Source organism: Apis mellifera, linkage group LG3, assembly GCF_003254395.2.
Source record: "Apis mellifera strain DH4 linkage group LG3, Amel_HAv3.1, whole genome shotgun sequence".
Classification (NCBI taxonomy): Eukaryota; Metazoa; Arthropoda; class Insecta; order Hymenoptera; family Apidae; genus Apis; species Apis mellifera.
The window spans coordinates 11,628,939-11,647,799 of record NC_037640.1 but is presented as its reverse complement, the minus strand read 5'-3'; the positions used below and the strand labels follow the sequence as shown (position 1 = coordinate 11,647,799).

At 34.3% G+C, this 18,861-nt stretch overlaps 2 protein-coding genes across 15 annotated transcripts in view; one reads left to right on the top strand and one right to left on the bottom strand.

Moving 5' to 3' along the window:
- Window positions 1–17: 17 nt before the first annotated feature.
- Window positions 18–4,585, top strand: LOC410924 (serine/threonine-protein phosphatase 6 catalytic subunit). Its single transcript, XM_394400.6, has 7 exons — window positions 18–469; window positions 614–709; window positions 823–1,030; window positions 1,162–1,241; window positions 1,314–1,419; window positions 1,505–1,666; window positions 1,746–4,585. Exons 1-7 carry the CDS (start codon window positions 401–403, stop codon window positions 1,934–1,936), a joined length of 912 nt encoding a protein of 303 aa, XP_394400.1. The 5' UTR covers window positions 18–400; the 3' UTR covers window positions 1,937–4,585.
- A 7,269-nt stretch (window positions 4,586–11,854) lies between these two features.
- Window positions 11,855–18,861, bottom strand: part of LOC410925 (hormone receptor 4) — a 154,369-nt gene continuing 147,362 nt past the window's right edge. For all 14 annotated transcript variants that reach the window (XM_026439492.1, XM_026439488.1, XM_026439490.1 and 11 more), the window contains 5 exons: window positions 14,206–14,340; window positions 13,698–13,961; window positions 12,813–13,005; window positions 12,236–12,363; window positions 11,855–11,965 (listed from right to left, as the gene is read on the bottom strand). In XM_026439492.1, the coding sequence (XP_026295277.1) occupies window positions 11,885–11,965; window positions 12,236–12,363; window positions 12,813–13,005; window positions 13,698–13,961; window positions 14,206–14,340 (801 nt within the window). In that variant the 3' untranslated portion in view covers window positions 11,855–11,884. The remainder of the gene's footprint in view (window positions 11,966–12,235; window positions 12,364–12,812; window positions 13,006–13,697; window positions 13,962–14,205; window positions 14,341–18,861) is intronic.

Genomic DNA, 18,861 nt, shown 5'->3' with positions numbered 1-18,861 from the left:
ACTATACTGACACATGATATATTTGTATTTATTGACATTGACAGTGGAAATGTATTTCAATATATTTTTGATAAAAGATTTTCAATTTTGAATATAATTTCCCTTTTTATAAAGATAATTTAGAACCAATAATATGAAAGGATTGTGGGGAATAAAAGTTGGTGTTTTTTAATTTTGCTTCATAGTAGGTTAATTAAGTTCGCGTCTAACGCGATGAAAAGAAGTAATTCCTCGTTAGATAGAATATTTAAGGTTTTATGAGTAAAATGAATAAAAATTGGAAATTTGATTGAAATTATTTCGGTAAAACAATTTATAAAAATATAAATCAACTATAAATTCAGTGTATACATATGTAAGTGAGGGCGCGATCGGTATTTTCCTACGATACGAGTCCAAAATGTCAGACATCGATAAATGGATGGAACTTGCAAAAGAATGCAAATATCTTCCCGAAAATGATCTTAAGGTAAACAATATATAAAAAATATTGTTTAGTATGATCTCAATTATGTTATATCTTGTTAATGTATATGACGATAAATTAAACGTACATTCATAGGTTATTTGAAATCTCTGTTTGTCTCTTAACAATTAAGTTAATTTTGTTTAGAAACTTTGTGACTTGGTATGTGACATATTATTAGAAGAATCTAATATTCAACCAGTATCTACACCGGTAACAGTGTGTGGAGATATTCATGGTCAGGTAAATTTCATAGTTTTGTTCTAACCTCAACATGACATCGATATCTTTAGAGATAACGATGTTGACGAAACTAAAATGTTTGATAATTGTTATAATTGTTTATTTTATTTTAGTTTTACGATTTAGAAGAATTATTCCGTAATGGAGGCGCTGTGCCTGAGACAAATTATATATTTATGGGAGATTTTGTAGATAGAGGGTATTATAGTGTAGAAACATTTACCCGCCTACTCACACTTAAAGCTAAATGGTCTGATAGAATAACATTACTTCGTGGAAATCATGAATCCAGACAAATTACCCATGTTTATGGTTTTTATGGTTAGTATATATTATATTATAAAGATTATTACATTCATGCAATATATTTTAAAAAATATATTTAATAATAATAATCTATTACTGTGCATGTCTAATAATTATGGTGATTAAGCTTGTTATGTCATATGCAGATGAGTGTCAAAACAAATATGGCAATGCTAATGCATGGAAATACTGTTGTAAGGTGTTCGACTTACTCGCAGTTGCTGCCGTTAGTATTTGTAAATAATAAATGAATTTAATATTCGATTAATATATTTAATATAAATACAAATATTTTTAGTTAATTGATGATCAAGTACTTTGTGTGCATGGTGGATTATCTCCAGCCATTAGAACGTTAGATCAAATTAGGACAATTGAAAGAAATCGAGAAATTCCACATAAAGGTATTACATACAAGTTTTTTTAAAATTATTATTTTTTTAAATGTAGTTTTCAAAGTTTTTTATACTATTTTGATTTTTGTTACAGGTGCTTTTTGTGATTTAGTTTGGTCCGATCCAGAAGATGTAGAATCATGGACTATTAGTCCGCGTGGAGCAGGTTGGTTATTTGGAAGTAAAGTAACATATGAATTTATGGAAATCAACGATCTTAAACTTATTTGTAGAGCTCATCAATTGGTTCATGAAGGTATATAAATAATAAATAAGACAGAATATGCAAGAAAAATTTTATGATTGTATTTTATATATTTCGATTTTATTTACAGGTTATAGATATATGTTTAATGATAAACTTGTAACAGTATGGTCAGCTCCAAATTATTGTTATCGCTGTGGTAATGTAGCTAGTATTTTACAGTTCACAACTGTTGATCAAAGAAATCCAGTGCTATTCCAGGCAGTGCCTGATTCCGAAAGAGTAATTCCACCTTTAAATATTACACCATACTTTTTGTGATCTAACCTAGTGCTCCATTTGTTTGGATGCAGGAAAGTGATATCTGTGTCTAGACGTTACGGAATTACATGACTGTTTCTTCACGTTGATGGATACAGGCTGGTACTTTGACGGAGCATCAAATTTCAAAAATGTATTAAACTATGATACATTATTTAGAATTTTAATTTAAAACAAATTTTTTTTTTATGTTTTTTATAAAAGAACATGTGTCATTCGGAGAACAGAATTATCATGTGATTACCTATTCAGGGAATGTTCTTACACGTTTTTTAGGAAATTTATCCATTTTTGTATGTTAAGGAATTAACTTTTATATATGTATATATACATATATAAAAATATATATATACGTACATGCATATATATGTATATACATGTATATATATATATATGTATATGTCAAACGCCTGCCATTGCATCAGCCTGATTCCCCTAGTTTGAAAAATGTTTCGCATTGAAATAAATGTGAACACTGTGGTCTAGACGCTTTTGCTGTCTACTGTGTACATTCTGTGGAGCATTCGCATCTCAGAGCGATAACGATGAACATGTATTGTTCAAAAGGCTAAGAGCTTTTTAAATAAGTTATGAACGTAAACAACAAATGGTTCAATAACGAATAAATAAATAAATGAAATAAACCATTTAAATATTCCAAAAATGGAAGAATCTCTGAGTATAGTGAATGCTTAATTGATATTATGATCGTTGTGCGTAGAATTCAGGTTTATTAAAGCGTGAGCATATATACTACTGTTAAGGTCTTCCTGAGTATGTAATTGATCTGTTTCTGGTTTAGATACTGTGTGTGCTGCGTGCAATTCTTTTTATTCTAGATGCGCAATCAGTGTTCTTAGCAGCATAAAGTCGGCGGTTCTGTCGAGGTACAAATAGTATGTAGCAGTAGCCAAAGTTTTCCTACCTAGGTAAGGAAATTCAGTAGAAAAATTGTATTATATAATAGAAGTTTTGTTATTATTATTATAATTATTATTATTATAATATTTTTTTCTTTTTTTCGCACACGACAATTTTTATATTTCACTCTCTTTTTTTTTTTCCCCTCTTATGAGCTCAAAATACAAATTTGCGAAACTTATTCTCAAAACTATAGAAAATTCTTTCCACAATAAATCGGCCTTTTTTTTTTTTAGCCATGTTCTCTCTTTTATGTGTACAGAGCAATAGTTTGAATATCATTATATTCTCTTGTATTCTCTTGTACAGTTTCCATATTATATGCCAAATCGCTGTCGTACTGAATAATTATAATAGCTAGATTGTCATAAGTTGTCATTAATGTAGGGAGCAACTTTTAAGAACCAAGACCCTTAGCAATGTGCCTCTAAATTAATAAGCGTTTGTGTAATATAATGATACGATATTGATACATAATTAATGGAAACGCACCGGCCATTGCGTATCATAAGCCTGAATTCTGACCATCGATTTTTTGCTAGCTCATGATATTCCTAACCGATCACAGACCCGACAAAATATGGCATTGGCATTGGCACTGGCTGTCAAGTTGAAACTACTCTATTTTGAGTTTTGTGATATAGTTCAAGCGGGGCATGTGAAAATTGCGTCGATGTTTGTAACGATTTTCCATGTCGGATCGTTTGAAGATGTTTTGAAGAGACTTGTTATTTCGAGGAAAAAAAAAAAAAAAGAAAAAAGGGGGAAAAAAAAAAAATAGTCAACTTTTGAACAGTGCCTTCAGAACTATAACACGACGGTCTACTAGAGGTAAATAATAATTTCTATAATTGAACGGATAATCATAGACGAACTAGGACGGATCATATAAATAACAGAGAGCTTAACAAGAGCGTGTATAAGGGATTTCTCTTCTCACTTTTTTAGAAAATATTATTAACAATTCTTTTTATCATATTTCGATCTTTATTATTATTATTATTAATCTCGTAAGATATTTTGGCGTCCAATGATTCGATGATTGCTTTACATCTGATGATACTTTTTACATTTTACAATATTATCGATTATAAAAAGAAAAGGGAAAAAAAAAAAAAAAAAAAAAAAAAATACGAGTTATATATATATAATATATTCAGATTGTTACAACATGCAATATGCAATTATACGATTTTACATTAATCACTGCTTTATCGATATAATTACATTGTCGATATTATATTAGATAGATCATTACACAAGGCAAGACACGGAGTTTACGTTACAAACTCGACTTGTCGGTTTTGCAGCCTCTTATTATTATCGTAAAACGGTGATAAAAACGCGTGAGAATGCCTACGTAGTACGGATATCCTAGAAATCGTAAAAGTATTAGCCTCTGTGTCTACTTAGGTATTCACACAACACCCGATCACCCAATTGTGAAATGCCTCTGTCTGTGATCGCTTTAATCTTATCGAAGTGTCCAAGCGCTTGCGATCGGTAAGTTCATGGGAATAATAAATAAATAAATAATAACAATGACATTAAATAACGAGACTAATTTAGCTTAATAAATGTTCTCTGTGCAGGAGCTTGAACACTGCGCATAATTCTTAAAGATCTCACAGGTAGACAACATTTTAAACGATCATGTACCTTGAAAGTATAGATTTTGTTATGTTAATGTAATGAAACGTCTGTAATAAAAATGCGCAAAAATTGCAACTGACATTATCAATGATATACTCCCGTTATTATTGTCACAAATAAAGTACAAATATATATATATATATATATACACACATATACGTAAACATATACGAGTATATATATATATATGTATCGTGAAATATGAAAGGTTATGAAAAGTTATCGTATGTAGGTATATGGAATATGGGTATGGAATAATAAAGATATCATCAAATTTGTTCATCTTTAATTAGTTTATTTACTTGTAATAATATTATTTTCATCGTATATATAATAATTCTATTTACTCCTTACTATTTATATATAATAATATAGTGTATTTATGTTCATTATGTATAATATATTATCTACATTTATAATCCCTATGAAAGGCATCTCCAAACAGACTTCAGATTTACTTTTTTTTTTTTTTTTTTTTTTTTAAAATATCTTATTTATTCATAAAAATACAGGGGGTTTACGCGCCACCTGTGAATTCTAACCTGTTTTGCCCGGAACCGATAGCTTCCCATTTTATTGGTCGGATGAACAACGTTTATATTATATCTTACAATCTTCTTAATCCTTGCAATAACAACGAATTTATTATTATGATTCTCAACATCATCATATCTATGTACATATTTATTATGGAAACAAGTTTCGACGATTTTTCTGCTTCTGCATTACAATCTTGTGTGTCAAGCGCGTCCACGTTCTGTTTCTCGTTGTATGAGATATATTTCTTTTATATAATCACATTGTTTTAACGTATAATCATCGCCATTAGATTAAAACGATTGAAAATCAAATAATTTTTTTACAATTATTCCGATCGTACGAAAAACGAAATGCAGTGAAAATGCAACAGGTATATTGAATCGTTTAATGAAATCTTGGCTAGGAGGATCAAAAATAAGTGAAAAATTAAAATGTAAATTTTTGCAAAATATTTATGTAAAAGTATATACACATTTTTTTTTTATTCTCATCGACTAGAATATTTAATTAGTAAAATATTTGATTTTGACGTGTATTAATGCAACGAGACAAATTATTTGCAAAGTTTTCAGTCTGTTTTCAATATATATATATATATTGTTCTTTTAAATATTATGAAATTATGGAATTATTTCAATTATAAAATAGTTGATAAAATAAGTTCTGTGTTTATAAAAAAATTTATAAATAGAAGAATTTGTAACGAAATATTTAAAAATAATTTGAATTCTTCAAAAAATTATAAAATATATAAAATACGTAAAATGCATCGATAATATTTAAATCATATCCGTATAATGTGGAATCATCGTTTATTTAAAAAAAAAAAATAAATAAATAAAAGAAAGTATATTCGGTGTAAAGATAAAAATTATAAATAATTATAATTATTTATAAACAAATTATCGTTAATCGAATCAGCATAAGAATTTAAAAGAAAGCTTGTTTGAAATAATTTAATAAATATTTTTAGATAAATCAACGAGATATTGAATTTCCCGCGCAAAAGTTGAAAAATGATTAGCAGTAACGTAGCGTTCGGTTCCCGGCAGAGCAGTAACTCACGCGGCGCCCAAATCTCAGTTACAAAAGGAATAGTCGAAGGTAAACGAGATGATAAAAATGTATTTCCTAAACGTAGGTAGAAATTGGTAACTTTGACTCACTCATTGAAAAAGTATTTCTTCTTGCCAATCCGGCATTCGTGTTTTCTTTCTGCCCGTCGTTTTTGGGTTAACGTTTGCATTTCGCGCTTCTTCATTTATACCGTGACAAGCAGCATACTTCAGTGTTAACGAATTTATTTTCCAAGTGATGGTGCGCGTTTGAAATTTCGGAGAAAGTGTTGTGATTTTAACAAAGAAAGAACGAAATATCGGTGGATTTATGCGGATCTTGATGAAGATCGACGATAAAAGAAAATATATCGGTAAGTGAAACATGTAATAATATCTTAATTTAGAAATTTATACATACGAAAATTAATCGAGCATCGTATCGACGTTTAACGTTTACTTCGATGTCAGTTGGACAAACGTATTACTCTATCGATAATTTTTCGATCGTTATTAATCGTTTCGAAAGAAATACAAGTTTTTATCATCATTTTGAATATTTGAATAATTGAAATTTAAACGATGGAGTGAAAAAATATGTCTATATTATTCCCTTATAAAAGTTCAAACGGTATATATATATATATATGATATCTGTATATACGTTGCACGACTTCATGCGCAGAAGCTCAATTTTACAACAATCGCGCAATTAGGAACACTGTGGCGCCGCTTGACACTATATAAGAACAGGTATAACACGGAATTATACAAAGAGACAGGACTAGTACTTTCAACGTAGTTATTATTAAACCTTTTCGTACAATATGTACAAAGTTAAACCCACAAACGAGAGGCATATTTTTTTATATTTTTAAATTTCATCTTTTTTTTTTTTCTTTTTTCTTTTACTTTTGCTCAATAGACTCTCACTCGCACTTAAATATTAAAGGTTGGGCATGATAATACTCGCGGGTAGTATAATGCCCTAAGTCTTGCTGATCCAACGCATAGCTCTCCCGTAAGCAGCTGCTGTACTCCCAGACATCGGTGCACATTTCATTTTATACAATATACATATTTATATTTATATTTATATTTATATTATTTATATTTATATTTATATTTATATATATATACTTATATATATAATGCAATATAATAGACAGTCCAACTCGGCGCTTTTTCCCTTGACGCAACGTTCTTTTTTTTTCTCCTCGTCGTTCTTTAAACATTCGACTCAACGCTACCATTCGTATGTACACGCTAACAATAAATAGGAGGCGACAAGAAAAGAATTCTCCGCGGGAAGTAGATAATATTTACTAAATGATAAAAGTGAGAAAATTAAAAAAAAAAAAAAAAAGAGAAAAAAGGGGAAAACACAGAATTGGTTGACGAACGAGAGAGGGTATATATAGGAACATAAGAGTGCGAAATTAATCGAGGTTGGGAGATTATGCCTAGGGAAAAGAGGAAAGGGGAGGGGAAGAGAAATGATAAGAAAAGAAAGAGAGAAAAGGAATTAACGTTAAAATAATCGGTTTAAATGCTAACACGTTACGCTCTTTCTCTTCGTTATTGCACTATACTATAAAAAAACGGTAACTTCAAAAGTATAACATTTGAGTTTGAGTTTACATATGCGAACGAAGAAATCGAAAAGACATTTCTCCCATTCGGTATTCATATATCGATACAATAATACATGAAATACACGCGTAGACCAAAAAAAAAAAAAAAAAATAATACGAAATATTCCGCTTAACACAATTTCAGCGAGGTTCTTTTCTATTTTTTTTTTCCTTCGTTCTTCTTGTTTCGTTTATTTACTTATTTATCTTTTTTCTCTATCTCTTTTTCGCGGTTGCGACCTCATCGACCGTCCAATTGAACACAGAGACAAGTGTACGATGATGTCCGGGGAATACAGGAACCGTTACCCCCAGTTCCTTAACCGCAAATAATATACATTGTTTACCGTATGAAGTATCCCATCGTTAGTTAAGTCTTATAGTATGGACAAGTATCCTTAGGCTAGTAGGCCCAAGGTCTGTGTGTATAGTTCTCGTGTTGATTACTTCTTTTTCTTTTTTTTTTCCTTTTTTTTTTTTTTTCCTTTTTTTTCTTTTTTCAAGTATGTGCGCTCGCGACCACGAGTCCGGCGAAATTGTGAATCGAGATGTGATGTGTGAGAGAGAGAGAAAGAAAAAGACAAGGCGACAAGATTGTTGATCGAGAGAAATATTTTTGTTTTGAGCAGAAATTCGTTTGATAACTTATCGTCTCGATTAAAAAAATATTACGTAAAAATATCAATAGTAAATATATATATATATATATAGATAGATAGATAGATAGAATGAATCGCGATAGAATGAGCGCGAAATTGAAATTGATTAAGGTGATAAATGCAACACGACCGAAGACATATATTGACACTTCGGGATCGAAAAAAATCAAGAGAGAAAGAGAGAGAGAGAGAGAGAGAGAGAGAGAGAGAGAGAGAGAGAGAGAGAAGGAAATATTTCATCGTACTCGTGATCGGTATGCGTACCGGTGAATAGCGCGTGTTTACGATAACTTCTATGGAGGCAAGATGAAACAATCACGTTGTGATAGAACGTGCGCAGATTAACCATAACATGCGTATACAAGGAGCATTATTCATTATTATCTTTTTTTTCTTCTTCTTTTTCTTTTCTTTTTTTTCAAGACAATTTCTGACACGGCGTCAGCCACCGGTTTTGCTTTCTATCCGTGTGTATAATTTCCCATTTCCTATAAGGGGTTTCGCTATCTTAAATAATTGAGCCAATTCCTGATGAAATCGTGGTATACTTTCCGCCGCGAGGAATTGAACTATATATATATATATATATATATTCTTATTACTTAATTACTTGATTAATTTAAAATTTCAAAGTAGGAGAAATTGCATAATTAAAAATCCACGCGAGGAAAAAGAAAAATTATTCTATATATTGAAATTTTAATCGAACACACAAGTTTCCTCGCGGAAGAGAAATACCAAGTTTCTTTTTTTGCTGTTCGTATTTTTCGTTCGTTTACATTACGTTTTATCTATCTTTCTTTCTTTCTTTTCTTTTCTTCTTGTATATAATACTATGAAATTATCGCAGTCGTTTCAACGAGGAATCATAAAAAACAATGTTTCGTTCGCGGATCAATGGTGAACACCTGGTAACGAGAAACGAAGAGGGCGCGCACGCATGCGCGCGCACGGCCACGTTTCGAACGATCCGATCCTTCGAAGGATTCATCATTGTAGAAAAGATATCATTACTCGTTTATTATTACGGCAGGCTATAGAATTCATATTAGAACTATATAAAAAATGTTATACGTTAAAAAGTTCCCCTTATATTCCCCTCGAAAAATTATTTAAAGAGTTTAGAAAAATTTTGCAAAATATACTTTGCAACATTAGTCGAAGCGAGCTCCGTTTTAAAAATCCGTCGTAAAAAGCCGTCCGTGCGCGAAGCGAATTGTCCACGAGAGGTTTTTTGCACGCGGCGCGCTTATCTTATCTTATCTTTCTTTCTTTCTTTCTTTCTTTTTTTGTAAGCTCTAAAAACGCGCGTGACGTGTAACGGTCTCAGGCGTGCAACGATCCGAGAGAAATGGAGGATCGGATCGTTCGAAGAGACGAGTAAAATATCGATTACGAACAAGGACATCTTCGACCGGTGGTGAATATGATGCATATGATATTATAACGCGTCAAGATTTACATTGATGACGATAAAATTGTAAATTAACAAAACGGTGAATATATATACATACATATATATATATATATATATATATGTATGCATGTATATATATATATATATATATATATATATACACATATATATATAATATAGTCTTCTGTGTTGCGCGCTTGGACCATGATTCGGAGTGGTTGGATCGACGACAAGAATGACAATAACAACAAGGACGATTCACGAATCGATAAGTCTGTAGCCTAGATCCTAACCAAGATTTCCATTCGAATGTGTTCAACGTCGGGGCTTTCTTTTCTTTCGGTACAATGGTAGGGCACCTTTGCGATCAGACATCGAGATTGCTCTCTGAACCTTTCACGAATATATAGTTTCAATTTTTCTTTTTATTCGAGATCCAACGGTCACGCGAACGCCGCCATCGTTTCTTTTTCTTTTCCATTTTTTTTTTTTTCATTTTTTTGCCAACATCCATTCAAAAGGTCCCGGTTCAAAATTCCATTCGACTGGAAAATTTTTTTCGAGGGCCGCGTGTTCCGTGTATCTTCTCTCATTTATATATATATATATAAACAAATGGTAACTGAAAAATGTATCACACTTACGGTATACAATAAATGAATAATAATAATCGTTTAAAGATAGGATTATGATTGCGTGGATTTTCGAGAATATTCGAGCGTTTATAGGCGTTTAGAATCACTTTTTTTCCCCTCGAAGATGGATAATACATGTTCGTCGTGTATATATATATATATATTTATTATAGTTGCGTGCAAAGATACTCAGAAACGCGGCGATCGATTCCGTGCAACGGATTGTTTCGTGCCTTAATAATTGGTAACTCATCATCGTCACGATCGAAATCGTCATCGTCGTCATTATCATCATCGTCGTCGTCGTCGTTGACTGAATTATATATCATCGTTATATCATCGTTATGATCACCATTATCATCGATATCGGTCGACTGATCTTTCGTTTTGGTAGTCTGCTATTTGTAGTTTTGATAGTGGTGGAGAGTAATAGTAATAGTAGCAGTATAGTAGTAGTAGTAGTAGTAGTAGTAGTAATAGTAGTAGTAGTAGTAGTAGTAATAGTAGCAGCAGTAGTAGTAGGTGGTAGTAGGTGGCCTACAGTGAGCGTACGTAACGAGAGTCTTATTATCGATCGGATTATGCAACGTGAACACACAATGACGTAGTTGCGCGGTACTGCGTACAGAAATATATTATTATAGTCTTTTAGTTTCGATAAAAAAGTTCAGTTCCCCTCCTCGGATTTGATTTCCCATCTCGAGGTGGCGCGCGCTTTCTCTCTATCTCTAACTCTCCCTCTCTTTCTCTCCCGCTCTCTCGCTCTCTCTCGAATTTTTTATTATTTTCTTTCGTTAATTTTCTTCTTTTTTCTTTTTTTTTCCCTTTTTTTTTTCTTTCTTTTTTTCTTCTTATTTAAAGCATATCCTCTCCCCTTTTTTTTCCCTTCCTTCCTTTCTTTCTTTCTTTCTCTTTTTCGCTCACGTTTTCTTCTTCTTCTTCTCGTTTCTTCTTCTCGTATCTCTTTTTTTTTTCTTTTTTTCCTCCTCTTTACGGTTTGTTTCGTCTGTTTTTTTTTTTTCTATCACGCTTTTCACAGGTTCCCCGTTCCCTTCTCGATTCCCTTCTTCGTTTTTTTTGTACAACGCAACGAACACACACATTTATATTATTTATATTATTTATATATATATATACCTTTTTTTTTTTATATAATTATTATACATACGCAAACAAAGCTTTTCCCTCTTTTCTTTTTTTTTTTTTTTCTCCGCCACAAGTCTCTCTTTGTTTGCTCTTGCTCTTTGTTTGTTCGATTCTATTTTTATATATATATATATATATATATATATATGTATATATATACGTATATATATATATATAAATTTATATCTATATATATCTATATACATATATATATATGTATATATTTATATGTATAGTATGTATATATAGGTATTCAGCTTCGTTTATCGTCAGTTTGTTTTTTATTTACTATCTTTGAATTGTTGAGTTCAATAGGAAAGGAACGTAGAACATTTTACTCTCGAGTAGAAGAGCTGCCGCCGATTGTACCTGGAATTCATGAAGAAAAAAACAGGATCGACTTAGATCTGTTATATGCCCCGTTGTATAAAAACTTCAAAAAACGTTCCCCTCCCCCCCTCTACTTTCCCTTTCTACGCTTCTACTCTTCGTTTCTTCGTTTCGATCCCCCCCCCCCCCCCTCTTTTAACCCGCGCTTATATATATACATATATCATAAACGACCGTTCGAGTGAAAATGTAAACGATTCACGCGGCGACGAGCCAGCCAGGGGAAATTTCCTTATTTGTCAGACTTACTTCGGGCAACCTGACGAGAAGATCGTGAAACCGATTCGGCTGTTGTGGGGCGCTGTGCTCGACAAAACTTCGCAGACAGCTCATGTACCGTTCTTGTAGATGTTCTAATTCCATCGTACCTCCACGTGCTAAGAGAGGGCAGACACAGAAAGAGAAAGAGATCCGTGAGTGTGGGGATAGACGGCTAGATGGCCGGACGGATGAACGGATGGATGGATGGATGGATTCGAACAAGCGTGCGTCTTCTTTCGTAATTAATCGTCTCGCTCATAATACGACTTAATTACTCTTTTTTTCTTTTTTTTTGTAATTATTCGATCAATTTTTAATTTTTTTTTTTTCTTTCGAGAAAGAAGCGAGGATACTTTTATTTATTTTTTTTTTTTTCGATAATCGATCGAATAATTACTTACAGATTGTAATACGAAAATTTACGTACACTGCTTCGCCAATTAGCAAAAAAAAAAAAAAAGAAAAAAGGATGCGTCTATTTTTATATTTTTTATATCGAGGATATTATTTGCTATAGTACGATGCTTGTTTTCGACGAATGAAAATTTGGACGAGAGTTACTTACCTTGCGAGAGCATGGTGATTACTTTCAGACAGACGTACTCCTCCATCCGTAATCTAACCCTCCTGAACATTAACGTGACATACGTAATCTTTTCCACCATCAGGCCTACGTCTTGCTGCAATTGGTCCATGGTTATCGGCCGGCCCATCATGTTCGTTAGGCACGTTTGCAACGTATACATGTTGTTCGAAACCTGTGCACACCACATACGCTCGATACATTTACTTATTAACCAAAAAAAAAAAAAAAAAATATTTTTCTCCTCTCTAAACTCTCTATCGATCCTGCTTTTTACAAAATAGAAAGTTTCACGTTCACGCTCGAAACCGTAGAAAGTATCCTTCCTTCAGATATTTGCGCTATCAATTACGTTTTACAGTGACGAGGAGAGGGGGAGAAAAAGGCGCGTTTCGATGGATACGATATTATACATAAGTGCGGGTTATTCGTTCCCGTTTCTGGATCTGTATATCGCTTGTTTAAAGAGAAAGTCTTTTATCCACGGATGGTATTGGGGAAGTTCGGGAAATAATTTTGTTTTCTCACGCGAGTGTCGCTAGTCGAACGTTCGTCTAGCCAACTTCATTCCGAACCGTGTTGCTGTTACACGCTTTGAGAGTTGGCGTTTCGTGGTTTGTTTACTAAGAAAAATTCGTCTCGTTTCTACGCGATTCTTTGTGTTTCTCGTGCGTGATAACAAAAAGGAGATATATTTTACTTTTTTATTATCTAAAAGGTAAGAATGTTCAGGCAAGAAAAAAAGTTATGTGCGCCAAATATACATGCGTGTATAAATCGGACGGCCAATGATAGGAAGGCAACGTAGGAAGGGGAGGGGAGGAGAGAAAGAGAAAGAGAGAGAGAGAGAAAAGAAGAGGTAATTACTTCTTGCATAAAATCCGCTCCCATCGCGTCGCTGCCGACGTTGGAGAACTTGTGCTGGCCGTGTATCGCCTGATAGGCGGAGGTGGTCAGCACGAGGATCTCGTGCCACTTGTGGGTGAGCAATGTCGTGTGAACTTCGACCGGTAGCTCAAGGTAAAACGGTAACCTTTTGGTCCACTGCACCAACTTGTACACTATACTGTCCCCTATCTGACACAGCTTGTCGCTTAAGTTTGATTTATGGTCCAGCAGCTCGTCCAAGTTCTGCAACGTGTAAAACGGAGTGGGGGCGCTCGCGTGAGCGAGGTTGAAATTCGCATTCCGTCCCGGAATGAATGTTAAAATTTTTCGAGATCGACTCGACTCTTTGCCTCGATTATATTTTCTCATCTCGAAGAAACGATACTTTTGCGAAAAAGCATTCGCAACGTTACAAATATTTTAATATCGATCGTCGGCAAAGAGTTTCTCAATTTCGACGATTAAATATATTTAAAAGCGTGTATACCCTCAACGTGGCAATATCTTGGAACTCGTCGCAGTCTATGAGGGACTGGATCATGGCGACAGTCGCGTCGAAAGGGAAAGATCGATCCCTCGAACTGCTTACCGTGTTGTCTAGCCTCTGCCTCAAGTGTACCACCTTGAAAAAGAGAAAAAAACAAACGAAACATTTTTCTCCTATATATAAATAAAAAATCATCCTCCTCTCTCTCTCTCTCTCACACACTCGTTCTCACTCTCGCTCGTATCGTTTCGTACCGACAATTTGGAATACGCGACAATAGAGAAGAATGGTCGTGCTTCCTACGTAAATCCGATCCGGCCTTTCACTGACCTTTCAATTCATCGAGGAAGTACCTCGAGGTCGGTATTTCTAGAGTACATATATATACGTATATACACACACACACACACACATATACGCGATTCGAGCGCGGCCGCTTTTCCCCCGTGACACGTTTCGAGGGGAAAGTCGCCTCTGTATACCCTCGGGTTTCGCGAGGAACGAGGAACGCGATGAAGCCGTGGGACACGCGTCTCTCGTCGCCGGAGGCGGCGATCTCACGGAGGGCGGAGGTGGTGGGGGGCGCGGAGAAGGTGTTGGAGGAGGAAGAGGAGGGGGAGGAGGTAGGGTGAGGTCAGTGTCCCTTGTGCAGACTTTCACGAGTTACGAAACCGGCGGAGAACTGCCCGTCCTTGGCACCGGTTGTCGCTGATTTTCTATTGTCCCTACTCTCCTACCGGACTCCTCGTAGTCGTCATCGTAGCAACTGTCGTCGTGTTTCTCTCCTTCTTCGATTTTCGAGAGAATACATTTCCCTCTTCCATTTATATTTTCGATTAAAATTAATCGATATATATATATATATATATATATTTTTTTTTCTACTAAAATGGAGAGATTACTACTAATATTAGAATTATCTATTAAAGAGCTTTTATATTCCATTCTTGGATTATTTTTAAGGATGCTTTTCAAAGGAAAAATTTTCAGGGGATTTATAGTTTTGTTTTTCTTTTCTTTTCTTTTTTGATAAAATTCTCGTGAATCGATCGATTCGGGCGGAGATGGAAAGTGACCTCCTTAATGCCGCTACCTCGATCCACGGGCCAATATTTATCCGGGCCGGGGAGAGTCATCGATTTCACTTTTGGCAATGGCCTCTACCCAAGCTCTCTGACCGTTCCCGGTAATTCTTCTCGTTGTTTGCATACCTCACGTGCTCCGTGAACGTAACGCTCTCCGCCGTTATTTCGATATTCTCGATACAGTCGATCGATCGATCGATCGATCGATCGTCGATCCCCCGAAATCTTTCCCTCTCGAAGGAATACTTGTTTTCTTCCTTTTTCTTTTTTTTAAAGGATATTAATAGCAATCGTTCGATTAGATTAAAATTTATTAAGCCTCGACGAGTAATTAAACTTTTTTTTCCCTAAGAAAATAATAATAATTGAAATATTCGTGGACAATTTTGCCACGAATATTTTTTGATTTATAGCAGAGAAAATTTAATGGTCCAAGTTTACAAATAATTTATCGTTCGAAACGTATAACAATAATAATAATTGGAAATAATTTTAATGCCATATTATATGAATTATAGCTACGAATAAACGTTACTCGAGCATTTTAATTACTCCAATATTATTCGACTTCCCGTTGAAAAAGTGTTTGGTTGAAAATCTCGAATAATATCTGGTGATCGAGAAGGCGACGAATATATTCACGAAGAAACGAATCGAAATCCACGTTTCGAGTTCTCACGAATTATAGATTATCACAGATTCGTGCGTAATCGATTAACGAGAAAAAGGGGAAAGACGAGGATTCGTGAGAAAATCACGGAAATCGTTTCCATTGTCGAAACGGATAGGATTCTAATAAGGAAACGCTTTCACGATGTAAAAGATATAATGCTCGGTTTGGACGAGTACGAAAAGGCATGCGAGACGACCACCACCACTTCGCTCCTTCTATCTATTCGACTTTCGTAATGTGGGAAACCTTGAGACTTGCGCAAGCGGACTCGTAAGAAAGTGAAATTGCAACGCGGAGTTCATTCATATTTCAAGATTGTTCCGATCAAAAATTTCGCTCGAATTTCCTTCCCTTTTTCGATTTAATTCATTATCATTTTGATTTTTGATCGATTTGTCGTTTAATTTAATTCTTTTTTTCTTAGAAAATTTTCCTTCTCTCTAAAAAATTCTATATTCTACTATTATTTTACGGAAAAGCTAACTCTTTACGTCGTCGCGTGCCAGTTTCTCACATTCGACGATCGATCGAGTTTAAAGCTAAACTTCCCTCCTAACGTAATTCTCTACGAGAACTACGCTTTTGCAATCGCGTTGATATAATCATTTCCTGTATGACTTTCGAGCCCTCGCGCACGAGGAAAGGAAGAAAATTTATCGATTAAACTCGCTCGAAAGGAAAAAAGAAAATGAATAAATCGAGTCAAACCATGAAGGAAAAGGATATGGAGAAGAAAGAAAGAAAGATCTCGCGCGGAGATCGCGTGCAGCTGGTGATTCGAAAGTGAAAGTGAGGAATACCTTCGGGATATACCGTTCTCATCACCACCGCCACCGGTGCATTCATTCTCCCTGCAAAAGGATCAACTTTTGTCGACCCGCCGCTCGATTTCTAACGAGCCGCCTCGAATAAATCACTGGAAATCGGTTGTTCGCTACGATTGCACCGGTTGCGACGTTGATCTATACGCGAGCTCGCGTATAGTGTTTCGTGTGTGTGTTTCATGTGTATGTATTTTGTATGTGTATTTTGTGTGTGTATTTTATGTGTGTTTTATATGTGTGTGTGTGTGTGTGTGTTTCATGTGTATGTATTTTGTATGTGTATTTTATGTGTGTGTGTGTGTGTGTTTCATGTGTGCGTGCGTGTGTGTGTTTCGTGTGTGTATTTTATGTGTGTACATTTTATGCGTGTGTGTATTTTGTGTGTGTGTGTGTGTGTGTGTGTGTGTGTGTGTGTGTGTGTGTGTGTGTGTGTGTGTGTGTGTGTGTGTGTGTGTGTGTGTGTATTTTGTGTGTGTTCGTGTGTGTGTATTTTGTGTGTTCGTGTGTGTGTGTGTACTTTGTGTGTGTATTTTATGTGTTCGTGTGTGTGTACTTTGTGTGTGTATTTTGTGTGTGTTCGTGTGTGTGTATTTTGTGTGTTCGTATGTGTGTGTACTTTGTGTGTGTATTTTGTGTGTTCGTGTGTGTGTGTACTTTGTGTGTGTATTTTATGTGTGTTCATGCGTGTATTTTGTGTGTATTTTGTGTGTGTTCGTGTGTGTGTGTGTTCGTGTGTGTGTGTGTGGAGAGAGCGTCGATAAAGGGGGGGAGGGAAAAAAGGCGTTTCGCGCGTGTAATGATGGCGTGTAATGGTGGTCGGCTCGTTAGATAATGTTGGGCCGAGATGGGGATCCCGATAGAGAGATATGGAGCCTCTCCCGCGAGGTGTATATCTCTCGGCGCGCTTTCGTGAGTTATCGCGCGGATGCATCGCGTGAAATCGAGCCAACCGTGTTGCGTCAAACTTGTTCTCGCTCGCAAACTTGGAAAACGGTACATTCGCGTTGGGAAAAAACGCGTCGTTAATCGCGTTCGACAACGCGTTCGTCTCTTTTTAGAGAACGATCTGTTTTCTTCTTTTTTGAATATCGAGAAATATACTGGCTTATCTCTTTTCACGTTTCTTCATTTAGAGATCGATCTATTTTTTTTTGAATATCGAGATATATACTGGCCTTATCTCTTTTCACGTTTCTTCATTTAGAGACCTATTTTCTTCTTTTGTGAATATCGAGAAATATACTGTCTTATCTCTGATTATATCTCTTTTCACATTTCTTCATTTAGAGACCGATCTATTCTCTTCTTTTTTGAATATCGAGAAATATACTGGCCTGTCTTATCTGTTTTCACGTTTCTTCAATTAGAGACCTGTTTTCTTCTTTTTTGAATATTGAGAAATATACTATCTTATACTTCTCTGGTTAAAAAGAATGCAAATTTGAAAAGAAACATACGAAGGAAAATCGTTAATCGTGCGTATCTTTTTTTTGTTTCTTCATTTGGAGACCAATCTATTTTCTTCTTTTTTGAATATCGAGAAATATACTGGCCTGTCTTATCTCTTAAAAAGAACACAAATTTGGAAAGAAACACACGAAGGAAAATCGTTAATCATATATTTTTTCATGTTTCTTCATTTAGAGATCGATCTATTTTCTTCTTTTTTGAATATCGAGAAATATATACTGGTCTTTTTTCACGTTTCTTCATTTAGAGATCGATCTATTTTCTTCTTTTTTGAATATCGAGAAATATACTGGCCTGTCTTATCTCTGGTTGTATCTCTTTTCACGTTTCTTCATTTAGAGAATGATCTATTTTCTTCTTTTTTGAATATTGAGAGAAATACACACATTGACCTGTCTTAACTTTGGTTGAAAAGAATGCAAATTTGAAAATTTCGTTTGTTTCGTTTGTTTTTATTCTAAAATTAACTCATAATTCATATAAAATTAAATTAATTATCATGCACATTATTCATAAGTTTCTATATATAATTATTAAAATTAACATGAAAATTTAACTTTAATTTTTAAATTTTTTGAAAATTTTAAAAAAATGTTAGAAAATA

Coding starts and splice junctions, on each gene's coding strand:
- LOC410924 (XM_394400.6), top strand. CDS start 401: ATGTCAGACATCGATAAATGGATGGAACTTGCAAAAGAATGCAAATAT. Junction 470..613: donor TTCCCGAAAATGATCTTAAG/GTAAACAATATA, acceptor AATTTTGTTTAG/AAACTTTGTGACTTGGTATG. Junction 1,242..1,313: donor ACTTACTCGCAGTTGCTGCC/GTTAGTATTTGT, acceptor AAATATTTTTAG/TTAATTGATGATCAAGTACT.